The sequence below is a fragment of the Puma concolor genome, chromosome F2 (genome assembly GCF_028749965.1).
Source record: "Puma concolor isolate L17-30 chromosome F2, mPumCon1.1.hap2, whole genome shotgun sequence".
Lineage (NCBI taxonomy): Eukaryota > Metazoa > Chordata > Mammalia > Carnivora > Felidae > Puma > Puma concolor.
The window spans coordinates 83,136,829-83,154,919 of record NC_141684.1 but is presented as its reverse complement, the minus strand read 5'-3'; the positions used below and the strand labels follow the sequence as shown (position 1 = coordinate 83,154,919).

Below are 18,091 nucleotides of genomic sequence, written 5' to 3'. Positions count from 1 at the left end.
GGTTCGGGGCTGGGGTTTCCGGGGCAGAGGCGGGGCTCGCAGTGACTGGGCTCTTGGGGGAGACCTTGAATGGAGACTTTTTTGGAAGAAGAGCCGCTTAGATGTGAATTAAGATATTAGAAAGCCAACGAATGTGTTACACACAATACACTTAGGACGCTTACATCGAAGCCTAGGGAGAAACAGGAATTCAACAATTTGGCCTCGAAATAAATGGGGCGGAATGTTGGTGACTTGGGGTCAATCAAAGGCAGGAAAAAGAAAAAACAAGCTAGAGGCTTGGGTCAAGATCGACAAAGTTGTCCCTTGATAAAGAGTGAAAAATGCATGTGTAATGTCTTTAAAAATGAAGTGCCTAACGGACACAGAAAAACATTCTTAGCCAACACTACAGTGTAGAAAAACCCCTCCGTAAACCTGGTCTGGCCGGACACCCCAGTTTTCCCGCGAAAACGCCGTCTCTAGGGGGTCAGACCACCTAAACGGAGGGGGCGGCACCGAGCGAGGCTTGAGTCTGTTGCCGTGAGGCGCCGAGGGAGGCTGCTCAATCTCCCCTGTAGGTGCGCAGTGGCGTCTCCCGGAGGCGGGGCCATACATGGGCGCCTCTGTGATTGGTGGCGCACCGCCGAGGGCGTGGACGACAGTGCCGCTGGCGCGAAATCTAGGCCCAGCCCCCGTGGTTTCGGGACACTAGCCTCCAGGTGCGTCTGGGACCCCTGCGCGCCTCGAAGGTGGCCGCGCTTCCCCAGCAGCAGCTAGAGGGCGGGGGCGGTGCGGCGCGGTGTCCAGCGCGGTTGTCTGTGCGGTGGGGAAGGGGAAAACCGGAGGCGGACGCGGCGTGAACCTCCCTTTTCGTTGCGCAGGTACCCCGAGCACCATGTCGTCCCCGGCGTCCACCCCGAGCCGCCGCGGCAGCCGGCGCGGGCGAATCACTCCCGCGCAGACGCGTAAGTCCCTTCCCGTGGGTCGGGCTCGCCGCATTACCCTGGCCTCTCTTTTGGCCTTTTCCCGCCGCCCTGGTCTGTGCGCAGGGCCCCGCGGGTTTCAGTTTCGGAGCGGTGTCTTTAAGTCTTGGCATGGAGTAAGATGGGCGGACTGCGAGCCCTTTGCCCGGTGTTCTGCCAGTTCTAGTGTGCAGGCACTTTGTTTGTGGGGCAGGCAGCGCTGGGCCTTCATTTCCACCCTTGCCAAGCTGTTTTTTATTTGTAAATATGTCCATGCCCATTTGTCTCCTTTTTGTTTGGTTTGTTGCTTGTTCCCAAAAGATTTGATGGAACTCGAGGAAGACCAAACGTGAGAATTAATGGCCATCTTTTCTGTTTTGTATGTCACAAGCTCGAAGTGAGGATGCCAGGTCATCACCGTATCAGAGACGTAGAGGCGAAGATTCTACCTCTACAGGAGAGCTGCAGCCTATGCCGACCTCGCCTGGAGCTGACCTGCAGAGCCCTGCCGCTCAGGACACGTTATTTTCCAGCCCTGCTCAGATACATTCTTCAAGTGTGTTTCTGGCGTTCTAAGTTATACTGTGGTTAATATATGATGATGCTTCTGCTGGTCAGATGTGCTGGTTTGTTAACGGGTGGTTAATGTAACTGTATGTTCAGCAAGAGTACAAGATAGTAGGTGTTAGGGCTTCATGAGCAGACAAAGAAAGTTTTGGTGCTTTTTTACTAGAAGGTTTAATAGTCCTGGGATCTTCATCACTTCAGGTCGCAAGGAACGTTATTTGCTATTGTGTTTAGATGACTTAGATCAACCAATAACATGCTCTAGTTTTTTATTTGATAGGCTACCAGAATTTTATTGTAGATTGTCAAACTTTGTTTTTGTAGCAATACCCCTTGACTTTGACGTTAGTTCACCACTGACATATGGCACTCCCAGCTCTCGGGTAGAGGGAACCCCAAGGAGTGCTATTAGAGGCACGCCTGTGAGGCAGAGGCCTGACCTGGGGTCTGCTCGGAAAGGCCTGCAGGTGGATTTGCAGTCCGATGTGGTGAGTACACAGTACGGTTTTCTGATAGAGGTTTTGGGGGACATGGGATGGGTAATTCCCCATTAACATTGTTCTATGGTGTTTTTGTGTATAGCCAGCAACAGAAGATATAGTGGCGAGTGAGCAGTCTCTAGGCCAAAAGCTTGTGATTTGGGGAACAGATGTAAATGTAGCAACATGCAAAGAAAATTTTCAGGTAAGCTGTACTTTAATATGGCTCTGAAAGTGCTGGGAGAAAGAGTTTATGAACTATAAGTAGCCATAACACTTGGCTGTATAAGAATACATATGCCTCCAAATAGTGATGGGCTCATAATTTTTTGCATTTTGAGTAGTTGCTTATTCCTAAATGCATCAGATTTCATGTTTTTCTCTCTACATCAAGAGGTTCCTTCAGCGTTTTATTGACCCTCTGGCTAAAGAAGAAGAAAATATTGGCATAGATATTACGGAACCTCTGTACATGCAGCGACTTGGAGAGGTAATCAAATAGTCTTATAAATTCAAATTATGTATTTTAAAACAGTTAGCAGAACATAACTTGTCTTCTTTTCTAGATTAATGTCATTGGGGAGCCATTTTTAAATGTAAACTGTGAACACATAAAATCATTTGACAAAAATCTATACAGACAGCTCATCTGCTACCCACAGGTAAGAATTTGATTTTGACCTTGATGAACTACAGTAAACATCCAGAATATCTAGAGGATTTTTTAATAGCTGAATTTCATGGGTCTCCAAAATGGGCTTCCAGAGCACAAAAACTTAAGAAAATCATGTTTCTTCTCCTTTAAGATGAACATTTTTCTCATACTTTTACCTTTCCAAAATAGGGATATGTATTATTGTTAGTGGCATGTCATAGTTTAATTGGCAATATTTAACAGTATATAAAATAATGGTGAATCTTAAAATTGATAGCTCCTTGGGTTGGATGAAATAAATGATCTTAAGTGAAAATATTTTATAAATAAATGCATTACATATTTGTGCCATCTGTAACAGATTATGTTAACTTTTTTTGAAGCTTTAGGTCAGATTTTATTGAAGTGTCAGCTATGTTGATTTTTTCTTTTTAACGTTTATTTATTATTGAAAGAGCACGAGCATGAGGGGCGGAAAGGGGGGGAGACACAGAATCCAAAGCAGGCTCTGAGCCATCAGCACAGAGCCTGATGCAGGGCTCAACTCATAAACCGCGAGATCATGACCTGAGCCAAAGTTGAACGCTTAACCAGCTGAGCTGCCCAGGGGCCCCTGAGCTATATTGATTATGATTGTAGTTTTGGGGCAAGCTGACTTGGTTTTATATCTTGATCTTGCTACATAATAGCTGTGTGACTTTGGTCAAGTTCTCTAGCCTCTCAGAGGCTGATTTTTCACCTGTAAAATGGAAAACAAATGTTAACAAATTTGCGGTAATTATGATTTATTTATTCTGGTATCGTTATGGGGAAAATAATAAGACACAAAAGTTTAAAATCCTTTTGTTACTAATTAAAAGCCTAAGACGAGGCAGTACATTGTGAAGATTTCATATGCGTGGTCACACTTAACCCAAATGAGAATATGCAAAGGTGAGATAGCTCAGTCTCAATGTACCCAAGGTTTTGTAAAATGCATGTTGTGATTATATACAGGTGATATTTTTGGATTATGCTGTGTGTTTGTTTTTATATTGCCAATATGAAATGGTCTATTTTTTGTATTTAATTCTAAGATGGAAATATAAACATACCTTTGTTTCTATGTATTTTTTTCTATGTATTATAGGAAGTTATCCCAACCTTTGACATGGCTGTCAATGAGATCTTCTTTGACCGTTACCCTGACTCAATCTTAGAACATCAGATTCAAGTAAGACCATTCAACGCACTGAAGACAAAAAATATGAGAAACCTGAATCCAGAAGGTAATGTTTTTAATAAGAAAATACATAAACAAAATCTTATTTCACTATCAAGGAACTTTAAAAGAGTTGGTGTATGTGATAGTGATGATAATGGATTATAAATTGACTATGTGGCAAATTCATTTACCTTATACACCTTTGAACCCACTGTACCTTTTTTTAACTTAACTGAAATTACATAAAAAATGTTATAACTCTTGACAACTGTCTATCTTAAGAAGAACTTGCCCAAATATAAATTTCACAGTTACTAAATAAGCACTTTTTTCAAAATCACTGTAGAAAACAAATGCAAAATATGATCCCTGCCTTGGAGCTTAGGAAAGAACTCTAGTTCCGAAAGTAATAAAAGAAAAATGTAGAACAGGAGATCAGTGCAGGAGATGTCTCAGCTGAGGGAGGGCAGGAGTTCTAGGCCCAGGTGGAAAGAGTTCATGTTGAGAGAGAAATTTGGGTTATAGTAAGGATTTGGAAAGCAAGCATGAAGGAATCACGATACAGCACAAAGGGGGATGTAGGCAGAAGTGAACCAGAGCTGAGCATGAATAGCAAATGCTGGCTGAAGCAGGGAGTTAATGTTTGTGTGAGGGCTGGAAAGCCTGGGTCCTGAAGAACTTGGAATTCCAATTTAATACAGATTTTTACTCCAAAGTCAATAGGGAGCCATTGATACTTTTTCAGGAGAAAGCAAGAAGGCTTTTGCACTCTTGAGAAGTTTATGGTGGGTCGGTCTGGTGTGCAAGGTATGTTGAAATTCAGTTAGGAGATGTTAACAGTAGCTCCAGTGTGGAACAGCAGGGTCCTAAGCTGGACAGTGGCCATAGGAGTGAAAATACAGGACAAATATAGTATTTGCCATGTGTAAAAATTGAGGTGTATAAAGTATGGAGAATGAGTAAATACCCCTGTAGGCGAACATGCAAAAGACACAAATATCGGTAAAAGAAAATACAACGGCCAATAAGCAAGCAAGTGTTGGAGTTCACTATTGATTAAAGGAATATATATACGTATATGTGTATCATGAAATTGGTTCCTGACCTCACTGCTATGATCGGCCATTCAGTGGTGACGCAGAAGGAAGTAGGAGGCTGTTTGAGTAAGAGTGCTACAGTTAAGTTTCCAGAGGCAGAGCGCTGGTACATGAAGAATTCGGGGTAAGATAGAAGATTATCACAGTTTTGGAGGAAGAGGAATTGCCAGATACTCAACTAATTTCAAAAGTGTTCTAACTTCTACGTTTATCTGTGTAACTAGTTACAGAGGTTACTTGTTAAGGTAAAAGGATTGGTAGGTAAAAAACCTAAGGTAAAAAAAGAAAGGAAGATTTGTAAGTAGGTGGAAGGGAGGACTGGGCCAAGTGCGAAAGACCTCATGAATCATTAGTAAGTACTGGAAGGCTAAAAGAATCTACACGGCCACCAGTGGCTGACTATGGGCTGAGTTCTATTGACTACAGATAACAGTGTTACTCATTTGGAACCACCAGTGGGAATTAGTTGGGTAAAAGTTTTGCCAGGGAAGGCCCAAATTGTAGAGGAACTAGGAACAAGAGTGAAAAATATTCTGTATAAGAGCTTTCTTGTATAAATGGCAGTAAAGATTGCCTAAGTTTTATAGTGCTTATTACTGCAACGTACTGTTCTTATTAAGCTTGATGTATGCAGGCTGTTAATCTTCAACAACTTCATAAGGTAGGTGCCATCCTCACTGCCATGTGTAGATAGGCACAGAGTGGCTAAGGATATCCTCAAGGTCACACAGGTTCTCAGTCCTGATCATCTGGCTCCAGGGCCCATGCTTTTCACATAAAATGACACAGCAGGACTTCTACAGATACAGTGAGTGAGGTGGGGGGCCGTGGCACAAAGGAGGCAAAAGTGTAAACCTTCTAATCCAAAATCGGAAGGTGGAGCAGAACAAGAGGCAGACGAGCAGGGACGTGGTAGAGGCCTGTTGGAGACGGGGCCCTGGGACATAGGGCCAGAGGTCCATCAGAGCAGAGAAGAAGGAAGACAACACAGGAAGGGCATCCCAAGCCAGACCTGAGGGTACCCAGTGAAACATTTGTGCCCTGGCCACAGCACCTGTCTGCGACCCCAGCCATCCCCAGCTACCTCTGCATCTCCCAGTAGCATTCTCCTGGGCTTCACAGCATGCCCAGACCTGCCCTGGCAGGCGTATAGCTCAGGGAAGACCACGTCTGGCTGGGCTGTGGACAGTGGCTGATGGACAAGCTGATCTCTCTCCCCAACCCCTTGCAGACATCGACCAGCTCATCGCCATCAGTGGCATGGTAATCAGGACATCCCAGCTGATTCCAGAGATGCAAGAAGCTTTCTTCCAGTGCCAAGTGTGCGCCCACACAACCCGGGTGGAGATTGACCGTGGTCGCATCGCTGAGCCCTCCGTCTGTGAGCGTTGCCACACCACCCACAGCATGGCACTGATCCATAATCGCTCTGTGTTCTCCGACAAGCAGATGGTGTGTGCTTTCTTGGGGCCCTGGGAGGCCCCTTTGGCATGTTTGTTCTACATCTCTGGATCCTCAAAAAGCCAAATTTAACACGTCCGTTAGTAAGGCTCTAAAACCTGGCTTCCTAAATGGAATCCAGCTATTTCATTCCTTCTTTGACACTAGATTTTGTTACAGGGTTTTGGGCTGGGTACTTGAAACTTAAGCCTTCAGCTTTGGGATGGCAGTGTTCCAAGATCAGTAAAAACCGAGCTTGTGGCTGGCTCGGTCAGTAGAGCATGTGACTCTTGATCTCAGTGTTGTAAGTTTGAGCCCCACGTTGGGTATACAGGTTACTTAAAAAATCTTTTTTAAAAGATTGGTAAACATTATTTGGTTTGATTTTGTCATTTTTCGGCTGTGCCAGTGGTACAGAATGAATTGACAGGTTTTCTAAAGTTTTTCTCACAGATTTTATTATAAAGGAAGTTTGGCCTTTTGCCTCTTTAATCCTAGACATTTTAAGGTGAAGTTATTAAGATGACTTACAAATAAGTAGGAAAAGGCAAAATAATTTATTTGCTACGATTATGATGGTATAAAGGCACACACAGGGTCAAGGACTGTTTTTTTGTTGTTGTTGTTACAATATTTAAACAACTTTTGGGGCGCCTGGGTGGCGCAGTCGGTTAAGCGTCCGACTTCAGCCAGGTCACGATCTCGCGGTCTGTGAGTTCGAGCCCCGCATCAGGCTCTGGGCTGATGGCTCAGAGCCTGGAGCCTGCTTCCGATTCTGTGTCTCCCTCTCTCTCTGCTCCTCCCCCGTTCATGCTCTGTCTCTCTCTGTCTCAAAAATAAATAAACGTTTAAAAAAAAAAAAGATTTAAAAAAAAAGAAAGAACATGGTTAAAAAAGAAAAAAAAAAACAATATTTAAACAAGTTTTAAAAATTTAAGTAGAGAATGTGTTCAAAATACTACAAAAGGTAATTTCCTGTATGGGGAGTCAGTGAGAAAAATACTAGCAAATGTGAAAAAGTGTTCAACTTTTTACTAACCAAAGAATTGAAAATTAAGATAGAAATGTTTAATGTTGGTGAATATTGGTAAATTTTTATCTAATATAAGCAAATATACCTCAACTCAATGCCAGCGTGGTGCTGAGTTGGAGATAAAAATTTGGCAACCCTGCTCCCTAGGTGCTTTAGTATTTTTAGAATGCTTTAAAGATTCCCAAACTGACTTGAAATAAAACCTTTAATGTCTTAGAGTAGCCTCTAAACTATGTGGCCCCACATCACCACAACACACTTTGTGTACCCACAGACCTCAGTGACAGCGTCTCAACCATTTCCTTATACAACCATTTCCTTATACAACCATTTCCTTCCTCAGCCAAGCATAAGTTTGCCTCAGGACCTTTGCAGTGAATGTTCTTACCATTCAGAACACGTGGCTTCCTCTCTAACATCCTTACACCTCTGCCTAGAGGTTGCTTGATCTGAGAAAGGCCTTCCCTAGCCTTGCTTTACAAAAAGCGTCTCTTCACCCCCACCACCTGTGCTCCTTACTCTGTATTTTCTTCTGTCTGTTGGATTTGTCACTGTCAGATGTTACGTACTCACTTGTATGTTTGTGTATTGTCTGTCCTCCACTCTGAGGGAGGGAACTTCATTCACTGCAGTCTCCAGTACCTAGAACCAGGGTCCAGCACATGGCAGGTACTCAGCCAATACCTCTTAGATGAGTAAATAGGCAAGTATTTGTGACTAGCAGAGATGCACAGAAGTGCTTAACCATGAATCTGAAAAGTGTACTTCTCCACCTAGGAAATCTATTAGAAGTCATTTCTCAAAACGTAACTAGAAATATAGGCAGACATTTAAACCAAGAAATATCGACTACAACCTTGAAATGGCAAAAAAAAAAAAAAAAATGGTGACAAGTCACCAGACACTTCCCCCAACTAGGGTAATGTGTAAATAAACAATATCCTTCCAAAAATGTGATCGTGTCACATGAAAAGCTTTTAAGAAAATGTTAGCTATCTGGAGATAAAAGCAAAGAATGGTGTTTTAAAAACAAACACGGTAGGGGCGCCTGGGTGGCGCAGTCGGTTAAGCCTCCGACTTCAGCCAGGTCACGATCTCGTGGTCCGTGAGTTCGAGCCCCGCGTCGGGCTCTGGGCTGATGGCTCAGAGCCTGGAGCCTGTTTCCGATTCTGTGTCTCCCTCTCTCTCTGCCCCTCCCCCGTTCATGCTCTGTCTCTCTCTGTCCCAAAAATAAATAAACGTTGAAAAAAAAAAAAAATTAAAAAAAAAAAACAAAAAAAAACACGGTAAACATCAAAAGTAGTTATCTCTGGCAGTTTTGTGCAAATTATGCTTGTCATTTGTTGAGATTTCGGTTTCTACTGCTCTTTCAGATCAAACTTCAAGAGTCTCCTGAAGATATGCCTGCAGGGCAGACGCCTCACACTGTCATCCTTTTTGCTCACAATGATCTTGTTGACAAGGTTCAGCCTGGAGACCGAGTGAACGTTACAGGTAAGAACGTAAATTGTATTAATGAGAGAAGTCTGTCTTGTTTTTTTTTGTTTTTGTTTTTTTGACACTTTTTAGTCCTCTGGCTTGGTCCTGCCTGCAGGAGTCATTCGAGTCTTGAGGAAATGAGTCCTGCTTTAATCACCTTTCTACCTAGCAGGATAGAACCTTTCCAGTCATTGTCCTTGCAGTTGCTTGCTTTTGACATCTCTGTGTTCCAGAGCTGTGAGTGTATTTTGACTTGATAGTGTTGGTATCTTGAGAAAACGGCTCAGACAAGGCTGGTGTTGCTAAGATTGAAATCATACGAGCAGCTCCAGGAAACAGCACTCACCAACTCTGGAATTTTAAGTAATTTGCTACTTATTTCCCAAATGCACAGCCAAGGGTTAACACTCACCTGTCATAGAGAAGAATGGGTCAGAGCACTTTGCTTCCACGCACGAGTCACGTGATATTTTTGGAGGGAGTGGACACTGAGACTTGCAGATCACTGTAGCTGAGGTTCTAATTTGTGGCACAGGGCTCCTCCCCTCTTCTGGCCACGAGAGTGCTATGTCACTGCGCCACGCACACATGCCAGTTTTTCTCTGCTTCCGAGCAGCATGAGCACCTGGTTTCTCAAAGGGGGTGTGTTTGGACAGCAAGCACAGTTCTTCATTGAGGGCAGTGAGGGGACTAAGTCCAGGGAGTGGCCATGGCTCCCAGGGCAGCCTCTGGGTTGTGTTCAGTGAGTTAGGACTTCTCATCTCGTGTCTCCCGGTATGAAGCCCAGCATTGTCCCTGGCAACCTGATAACAATGTGGATGACTAGTTCTGCCCCTACTGCTTTGAAATCTTTGGTAAAGTATTTAGTCTGCTATTTTAATTTCCTCAACCTCCAAGTGGAATTAATGTGATGATACAGGTGAATGTATTGGGGGGGGGGGTGCTGTGGAAAGCACCGTATGAATGTAAAGTAAGTATTGTTCTGTTCTAAGGCAGTGAATCCCTGCAAGCACCAGTAGAGATAACTAGACCACTTTAAATCATCATCCATCCCTAATCTGGCTTGCCTGAAGAAGGGTGTGTAGTCTCAGAATACTGCATTCAAATTGGTTTTTACGTCTTGAAAAAGAATTACGTGACCTGCTAATAAACAGAAGGACCAGCAATCTATGGAGGCTTGTCGTGAAGGCTGTTGGTAGAGGGCACAGATGCTTGCTCCTCAAGCAGCAGGAAAGTGGATTGTCCCGGAGTCCAAGCCTTCTAGCTTGAAAGTCAAGAAACATAAACAGACCTATCAGGTTGGGAAACTTCTTTTTTTTTTTTTTTTTTTTTTTTTTTTTTTTAATACGTTTATCTATTTTTGATAGAGACAGAGCACAAGTGAGGGAGGGGCAGAGAGAGGGAGTCACAGAATCCGAAACAGGTTCCAGGCTCTGAGCTGTCAGCACAGAGCCTGACACAGGACTCAAACTCACAAACCATGAGATCATGACCTGAGCTGTAGTTGGATGCTTAACCAACTGAGCCACCCAGGCACCCCGGGAAACACTTCTTAAAGAACAAATGAGTTGGTATGTTTGAAGTGCTGATTGTTCATTTACCTCTAATGTTCTTAAATTATATTTAAGAAGCACACTGGGGCATGGCCATTCACCTAGAAACACTTTTATTTTTCCTATATCATATCTTCACCTTTGACTCTGTAGGCTGTCATGTCTAAGTAATTGTTGAGTAATTTGTAAAAGAGCTTTTAGGATTTCCTTTCTTTCCAAATTTTTGGTACAGGATTTTAGGACTTTGTTCTAAATAATAGTACTTTGTCAAATAATTATTAAGCAGATTCAGTACACTAAGCTTAAGAGAAATGAAAATAACTATTTCAGAATACTATTTACAGAACACAGCCATCAGCCAGCATTGTGTTAAAAGCAAAATAATTTCATTTAATCTCAGGATGATTGTATGCAGTGGTTATACTCAGATAGGTGCTCAAGGTCATAGAGCTAACAGTCACAGATGAACACATTTTTGGGTCTGCTTTTTTCAAAAACCTGTGTTCTTCCCAACTTGCCTTGCCCCCTTCAGTGGGGAGCTTTGTAGCAAAGGCCTGAGCCCTTGATTCTAGGAGGGCCGCGAAGGCAGTGTGCGTGGAGGCTCACTTCCCCTGCCAGCCGTCAGATCTCTGCGGTGCTCGCTGTTGTCCATGCTGGTTTATGAGCCATTGAGGAGAAGATAAAAGCAGGTGTCTTGGTTGTGTCCTCAGGCATCTATCGAGCTGTTCCTATTCGAGTCAACTCACGTGTGAGTAATGTGAAGTCTGTCTACAAAACCCACATTGATGTCATTCACTATCGGAAAACTGATGCAAAACGTCTACATGGCCTTGATGAAGAAGCAGAGCAGAAACTGTTTTCAGAGAAGCGTGTGGAGTTGCTTAAGGAACTTTCCAGAAAACCAGACATTTATGAGAGACTTGCTTCAGCCTTGGCTCCAAGCATTTATGAACACGAAGATATAAAGAAGGTAACAATGGATTTTTAACTTTGATCAGGATTTGTAGTTCTTTGAGATCAAAAGGTATAAACATCCCCCCTGCCCCCCAGCCCATAAAGGATAAGAGTTGTTGCCTGTTCCACAGAGCAGGTGCTCGCAGTCTGATTTAGTTATTGGTCGACAAGAATCACAGCATCATTGTCCCTTTCCTCATGTCTATGTTGAACTTGGATGTTTCTCAACATAACCAGATGGGGTCAGAATAGGGATTTGCATGGCCACTATTCTGGCACAGTGGCATGTGCTTCTATACAAATTGGTTAGTGATCATTTAAAGCACTGTTGTGTCGTTTCCACCTTCCTTTAATTTCTTAATTGTGATTTTTGTATTCACAGAGTAAGAAAATCCCACTAACGCTTATACTGGATCTCAGTTACTATGTAGTAAGTGAATGTTTAACATGTTTGTTTAGGGAATCTTGCTTCAGCTCTTTGGTGGAACAAGAAAGGATTTTAGTCACACAGGCAGAGGCAAATTTCGTGCTGAGATCAACATCCTGCTGTGTGGTGACCCTGGTACCAGCAAGTCTCAGCTGCTGCAGTATGTGTACAATCTGGTCCCCAGGGGCCAGTACACGTCTGGGAAAGGCTCCAGTGCAGTTGGCCTCACCGCATACGTGATGAAAGACCCTGAGACGAGGCAGCTTGTCTTGCAGACTGGTGCCCTTGTTCTGAGTGACAATGGTATCTGCTGTATTGATGAGTTTGACAAGATGAATGAAAGTACGAGATCAGTACTACACGAAGTCATGGAACAGCAGACTCTTTCCATTGCAAAGGTGAGGCCCGTTCTGCATGCTTAACGTGGGTACACTTAGAAATCTAGAACTTTGGGAAACTCGTGAATACTTTCCAGTACTTTTCCTGCTAGGTGTCAGCTAAATGCTTTTGAAAAAGTATTTTCCGCAAGATCATCTTTTGTTTGCTGTACTGGCTCACTAATGTGTGGAATTTGTAGAACTTGAGTTTGTCCAAAATGTCCTGCAAGGGGTTTAGTTTGTGACAAAAATGCAGTTACGGCTTGCATTTATCTAAAACTCTGTTCTTGGCATGAATCTGAGGATGGGATTGTCCCAGGTGGATCTGCTGACATCACCCTTACAAGGTGCTGTTGCATGGCTGTTGGTGACAGTGGGTACATGGCAGAGGGCGTGCCAGCGGAAAATCGCTCACACTGTTCCTGCCAGCGTTAGGGTGAAGCTTCTAACTGCACTGTTTTCTCTGACAGGCTGGGATCATTTGCCAGCTCAATGCACGCACGTCTATCCTGGCAGCAGCAAATCCTATTGAGTCTCAATGGAATCCAAAAAAAACTACCATTGAAAATATCCAGCTGCCTCACACATTATTATCAAGGTATGAGAACATAAAAGAGATGTTCTTACTTTGCTCATTTGTAGAATTTTCAGGGTGAGATAAAATAATAGGGGCGCCTGGGTGGCTCAGTCGGTGAAGCGTCCAACTCTTGATTTCAGTTCAGGTCATGATCCCAGGGTCATGGGATCGAGCCCCGCATTGGGCTCTGCACTGAGCATGGAGCCTGCTTAGGATTCTCTTTCCTGTCCCTCTGCCCCTCTCCCCACCTTTGTGTATACTCTCTCTCTAAATAAATAACAATAATAATAGTAATGGTAATAATAATAATAATAGCATTCAGCAGCTACTAGTATCAAATTCTTCATTCTAATGCAAAGTTTTCTAATATGGTTGGTCAGTGTTTTCGTGGCAAGGACTGTGCTTCTCTACTCAGCTGCGAGTGGCATCTTAACATTGAAACTATTGGGACATTTCACCTTGACGTCACTCAAGATACCTGTCCATCAGTCACTGCTCATCTCAGTCTTAAAGCCACTATATAATATTAAGTACAGGGAATGGCTTCACGTGACAGATAAGGTTCTGAAAAATTAAATTTGTGAAAGTGGAGTTCTGTGGTCCATGCTTTTTCTCAACCCCCTTACTACAAGTATTGATGTATTTCATAAATGGATTTTGAGATTTTAATTACTCAACTTTTTTTTTTTAAGTTTATTTATTTATTTGGGGGAAGGGTACAAGAGGAGAGAAAATCTCAAGCAAGCCCTGTACTATCAGTGCAGAGCCCGATGTGGGGCTTGAACCCACAAATTGTGAGATTATGACCTCAGCCAAAATCAGGAGTTGGACACTTAACCGACTGAGCCACCCAGGTGCCCCTAGACTTTTTTTTTCTAACCAAAGTTGTTTTGTTCTGTTTGTTTGTTTTGCATTTTCCTTTAAATCTTCCAGTCTTCCAAATTACCATAACATTTCCCTTGGAGGAATTGTACTTCTTTGACTCGGCTGTTTGGTGACAAGCCTTTTCCTGGGCAGAGCTAAGGGCCAGAAGAACAGGCACCTGCTGGGGCCAGAACAGGGAGAAGGGGTTGAACTGAAGGCTCACCGGACCACGGGACAGCAGACCCTTAATTGTCCCTTGGCAACCCTGACTACATGCGCACACGCTTTGCGTGTCTACGTGGCTCGGGAGCAAATTTAAATTTGTGGGTACGTCGGTGTCCCGAGCAGGAAAACAGGTTTTTTTCACAATATTTTCTCAGGTTTGATTTGATCTTCCTCATGCTGGACCCTCAGGACGAAGCATACGACAGGCGTCTGGCTCACCATCTTGTGTCTCTGTACTACCAGAGTGAGGAACAAGTGGAAGAGGAGTTCATGGACATGGCAGTGCTGAAGGACTACATCGCTTACGCCCACGGCGCGGTCGTGCCTCGGCTGAGCCAGGAAGCCAGCCAGGCTCTCATCGAGGTAACACAGGTCCCTGTTAAAACCCTGAAAATGTGTCTGTCGAGCTGGTAGCCGGTTGCATCAATGGAATTGGCTGGTCATCTCCTTTAGAACAGTAATTTAGTTAATGACATACTATTTTCTATAACTCATTTTTCCTCCTGTGTTGCAAAATTAACTTTTCTGAAGGTAAAAGGGGGGAAAGGATTCATTTGTATATGTTGTAAAACCTTTCCGTAATTAAATATTTGTAAGCACAGTGAATTTAAGATCAGAATACCTGATTTGAAGTACAAGAGATACTGCTTACTAACTTTGTAACTCTGGAGAAGTCATCTAATTTCTCTGAGCTTCCATTTGCTTGTTTCTAAAACATAAAATGAATTGCAAGTATCTGATGTTCACTTTTCAGTGTCCTTTCACATGTATACAATGCATAATGATAGATAAGTTATTTATGATATTAGGAAGGTTCCTCGTGCTTTGATGGGCTGTATATCCTAAACCCCCGAAAAATGCTTCAATGAAAGTTATAAGTGATGCATAATTTTCCATTTGTATCATATACTTGAGGGTTGCTCAAAAAGAAATAAAATTATGTCATAAAAATGTGAGTTTAATACAACTCACCTTTGTAACATTATCCCAGTAGTCTGCCCGCCTTGCTCATTAAATGAACCCTCAGCAGGGGCGTAAATCAGAGACGGTGCCTTGAGCATCTTTTTCAGACAGGCACCCTGATTAGTCCTCTGCTGTAATTGTGGCCTGTGCTTTACCCCCAGTACACTGTGTCCCCTGAGTGCCAACCCTTAGGCACCCCACTGCCCGCTCCCATTCTTCACAGCTACATCAGATACCACCTTCTTGCTGAGCTAGCTTCAAGGGCCATGGCTAGATCTGATTTTAATTCCCCTCGGTGCTGCACCTGGCAGCTGGTAGTTTATTTAACAGAATATTAACTGTTCAAAGTTCAACCACGAAAGTAAGGTTATTGTTAAAAGGAGTTTTGGGGTTTTTTTTCCTGTCTACACTAGGCTTATGTAGACATGAGAAAGATTGGCAGCAGCCGAGGAATGGTTTCCGCATACCCTCGACAGCTGGAATCATTAATTCGGTTAGCAGAAGCCCATGCTAAAGTACGATTTTCAAACAAAGTTGAAGCAATTGATGTTGAAGAAGCAAAGCGCCTCCATCGGGAAGCTCTAAAGCAGTCTGCCACCGACCCCCGGACGGGCATTGTGGACATCTCCATTCTAACTACAGGTCTGTGTGCACTGAGCGTACACGTAATTAGTATTTCACATTTGAGCTAACAAATCGCTTGAAGCAGCAGGGGTTCTTAACCTTTTTCAGATCAGGGCCTCTTTGAGAATATATTAGAAATTGTGAGAAAAATATACACTAACTTCCGAGAAAAAAATGCACTAGCACATGTGCATGCACACAGTGTTGTATCTAATTTCACAGGGATTCTGTTCTGTAGGCACCTGTGTTAGCCCATTTTAAAGAAGTAATTCATTTCTTAATGAGCACTGCTTGCCTTTCAGATTATATGGACAGTGTTTTAGTGGAAACTAACGGCTACTCACTTATAGAAAATTGGAAACAACAGAGAATTCAGAACTCACAATGTTGAATATATTTTGGCATTCACCCAACTGTCCCCTAACCTTTTTGTGGCAATACTACTAAAATACTTATGGAAATTTGAAATATTTCACTTCCCTGTAGCAGAAATATTTTCATTAATTTCTTTTAAATCAGGAATGAGTGCCACCTCTCGTAAACGGAAAGAAGAATTAGCTGAAGCATTGAAAAGACTTATTTTATCTAAGGGCAAAACACCAGCTCTAAAATATCAGCAACTTTTTGAAGATATCCGTGGACAATCTGACATAGTAAGTGTTTAATTTTTTGCTTAATAGAGTTTTTCTTTTTTTTTTCTTTAATACTGCTTTTAGGGTTTTTTTTAAATTTTTTTTCTTAAATGTAGATATGATATTTTAAAAAGTAAAATCATCCATAAACCCATCAAGAAATAATCATAAAATTTATGCCTATTCCATCGTTTACTTAACCAGTTGTCGGACATTTAGGATGTTTGCAGTGTTTTGCTATTGTACATAGTGTTAACAGTCTTGCATCTTAATTTAATGATGAAATGCTCAGGTTCCCTGATGTAAGTAGAGTTGAGTTGTCCAGTGAAAAGAACTCCAGGGTCCAAGTCCAGCCCTTTGCCTGCTTTCATCATGCTTCTTCACTTGTGTATCTTCGGCTACATTGGCACCACAGGGGCAGAGTTGAGTAATTTCTACATCATATGGGCAGATGTCAAGCCTGTGTATTGCCATCTGGCCCTCTACGGGAAATAGTTGCCCGTCCTGAGTTAGAACCTAAGGAATGTAGGGGCACCTGGGTGGCTCAGTTGGTTAAGCATCGGACTCTTGGTTTTGGCTCAGGTCATGATCTCATGGTTTGTGGAGCCTGCTTGGGATTCTCTCCCTCTCTCTCTGCCCCTTCCCTGCTCGCTGTCTATCAAAAAGTAAAATTTTTTTAAAAATTAAAAAAAAAGAAAAAAGAACCTAAGGAATGTATACAGCCATCAGAAAGGAAAGAGACTAGTAGTTCTTCAACATTGAAATCATCGTAGGGGTTCCTGGTGGCTCAATCAGATAAGCGTCCGACTTTGATTCAGGTCATGATCTCAGGGCTCAAGAGTTCAAGCCCCACGTCAAGCTCTATGCTGACCGTTTAGAGCCTGGAGCCCGCTTTGGATTCTGTGTCTCCCTCTCTGCCCCTCCCCACTCAATCTCTCCCTCTCTCTCAAAAATAAACATTTAAGGGGCACCTGGGTGGCTCAGTCGGTTGAGCGTCCGACTTCGGCTCAGGTCATGATCTCATGGCTTGTGAGTTCGAGCCCCACGTCAGGCTCTGTGCTGACAGCTCAGAGCCTGGAGCCTGCTTCGGATTCTGTGTCTCCCTCTCTCTCTGCTCCTAACCCACTCGCATTCTGTCTTTGTCTCCCTCAAAAATAAATAAACATTAAAAATAAATAAATAAATGAATAAATAAATAAAAGACATTAAAAAAAAATTGAAATCATTGTATCTCTACAGGTAAGGAGTACGTGACATGTAAAATAATTGTTTTCATCTCTTCCCCAAAGGCGATTACCAAAGATATGTTTGAAGAAGCCCTGCGTGCCTTGGCTGATGACGACTTCTTGACAGTAACTGGCAAAACCGTCCGCTTGCTCTGAAGCTCTCCGGGACAGCGCTGTTTGTGGCTTGTCTGCACTTGGTCGTTGCACTTGCTTGCATATGTGTACAGCATAGGGGCCAGTCAGCTGCCACTGCTGCCGTCAGTGGAAATAGATTCCTTAAAGTCATCTTTTTGGCTCCATAAAAATTTTCTAACCTGGATTCAGTTTTCATAGTGAAGTGTGTGTTTTCGCTTGTTTAACATTATAAGTAAAATTTCTGTGCCAATTGACAAACGTACAGTAAAAGGTATTGTAAGTGCCATTATTATAGCACCAGGATTTTTAATCTGTATTTATATATATCACAGGATGTCAGTGCTGGATTTCCTAAGGGAATCAGGGAATATGCTTGAGGTTTTTGCAATATGAGATAAAACTTAGCCAGGGCATATCATTCAGTGTAAGGTAATGAAGGACCAGAGCCTTTCTCCCTGTTAAAACTCTCAAGTGTCATTCCTTCCAGAGGCTTGTTCTCATGGCTCCCATATGATAAAAAAAAATAAGATGGTTGGAAATGGTTAGGTTCTAGGTTAATTTCTACTTTATCCTAATCTGTAAACTTTTTCCTAAATAAATGATTGAGTAAGTAATACTGGGTTACCTGGTATAATT

General features: G+C 42.8%; 1 protein-coding gene across 3 annotated transcripts; it reads left to right on the top strand.

Moving 5' to 3' along the window:
* The first annotated feature begins 48 nt into the window (after positions 1–48).
* On the top strand, positions 49–18,065 carry MCM4 (minichromosome maintenance complex component 4). 3 transcript variants are annotated; one of them, XM_086694934.1, is made up of 17 exons: positions 49–103; positions 864–947; positions 1,336–1,500; positions 1,836–1,999; positions 2,094–2,195; positions 2,385–2,480; positions 2,557–2,652; positions 3,775–3,913; positions 6,178–6,398; positions 8,793–8,913; positions 11,162–11,421; positions 11,865–12,230; positions 12,680–12,807; positions 14,031–14,238; positions 15,252–15,480; positions 15,982–16,115; positions 17,384–18,065. In XM_086694934.1, exons 1-17 carry the CDS (start codon positions 70–72, stop codon positions 17,474–17,476), a joined length of 2,640 nt encoding a protein of 879 aa, XP_086551060.1. In that variant the 5' UTR covers positions 49–69; the 3' UTR covers positions 17,477–18,065. The 3 variants fall into 3 exon arrangements, with proteins under 3 accessions (XP_086551060.1, XP_086551061.1, XP_025778499.1); XM_086694935.1 differs by lacking the exon at positions 49–103 and adding an exon at positions 637–701; XM_025922714.2 differs by lacking the exon at positions 49–103 and adding an exon at positions 664–731.
* Positions 18,066–18,091: the final 26 nt, after the last annotated feature.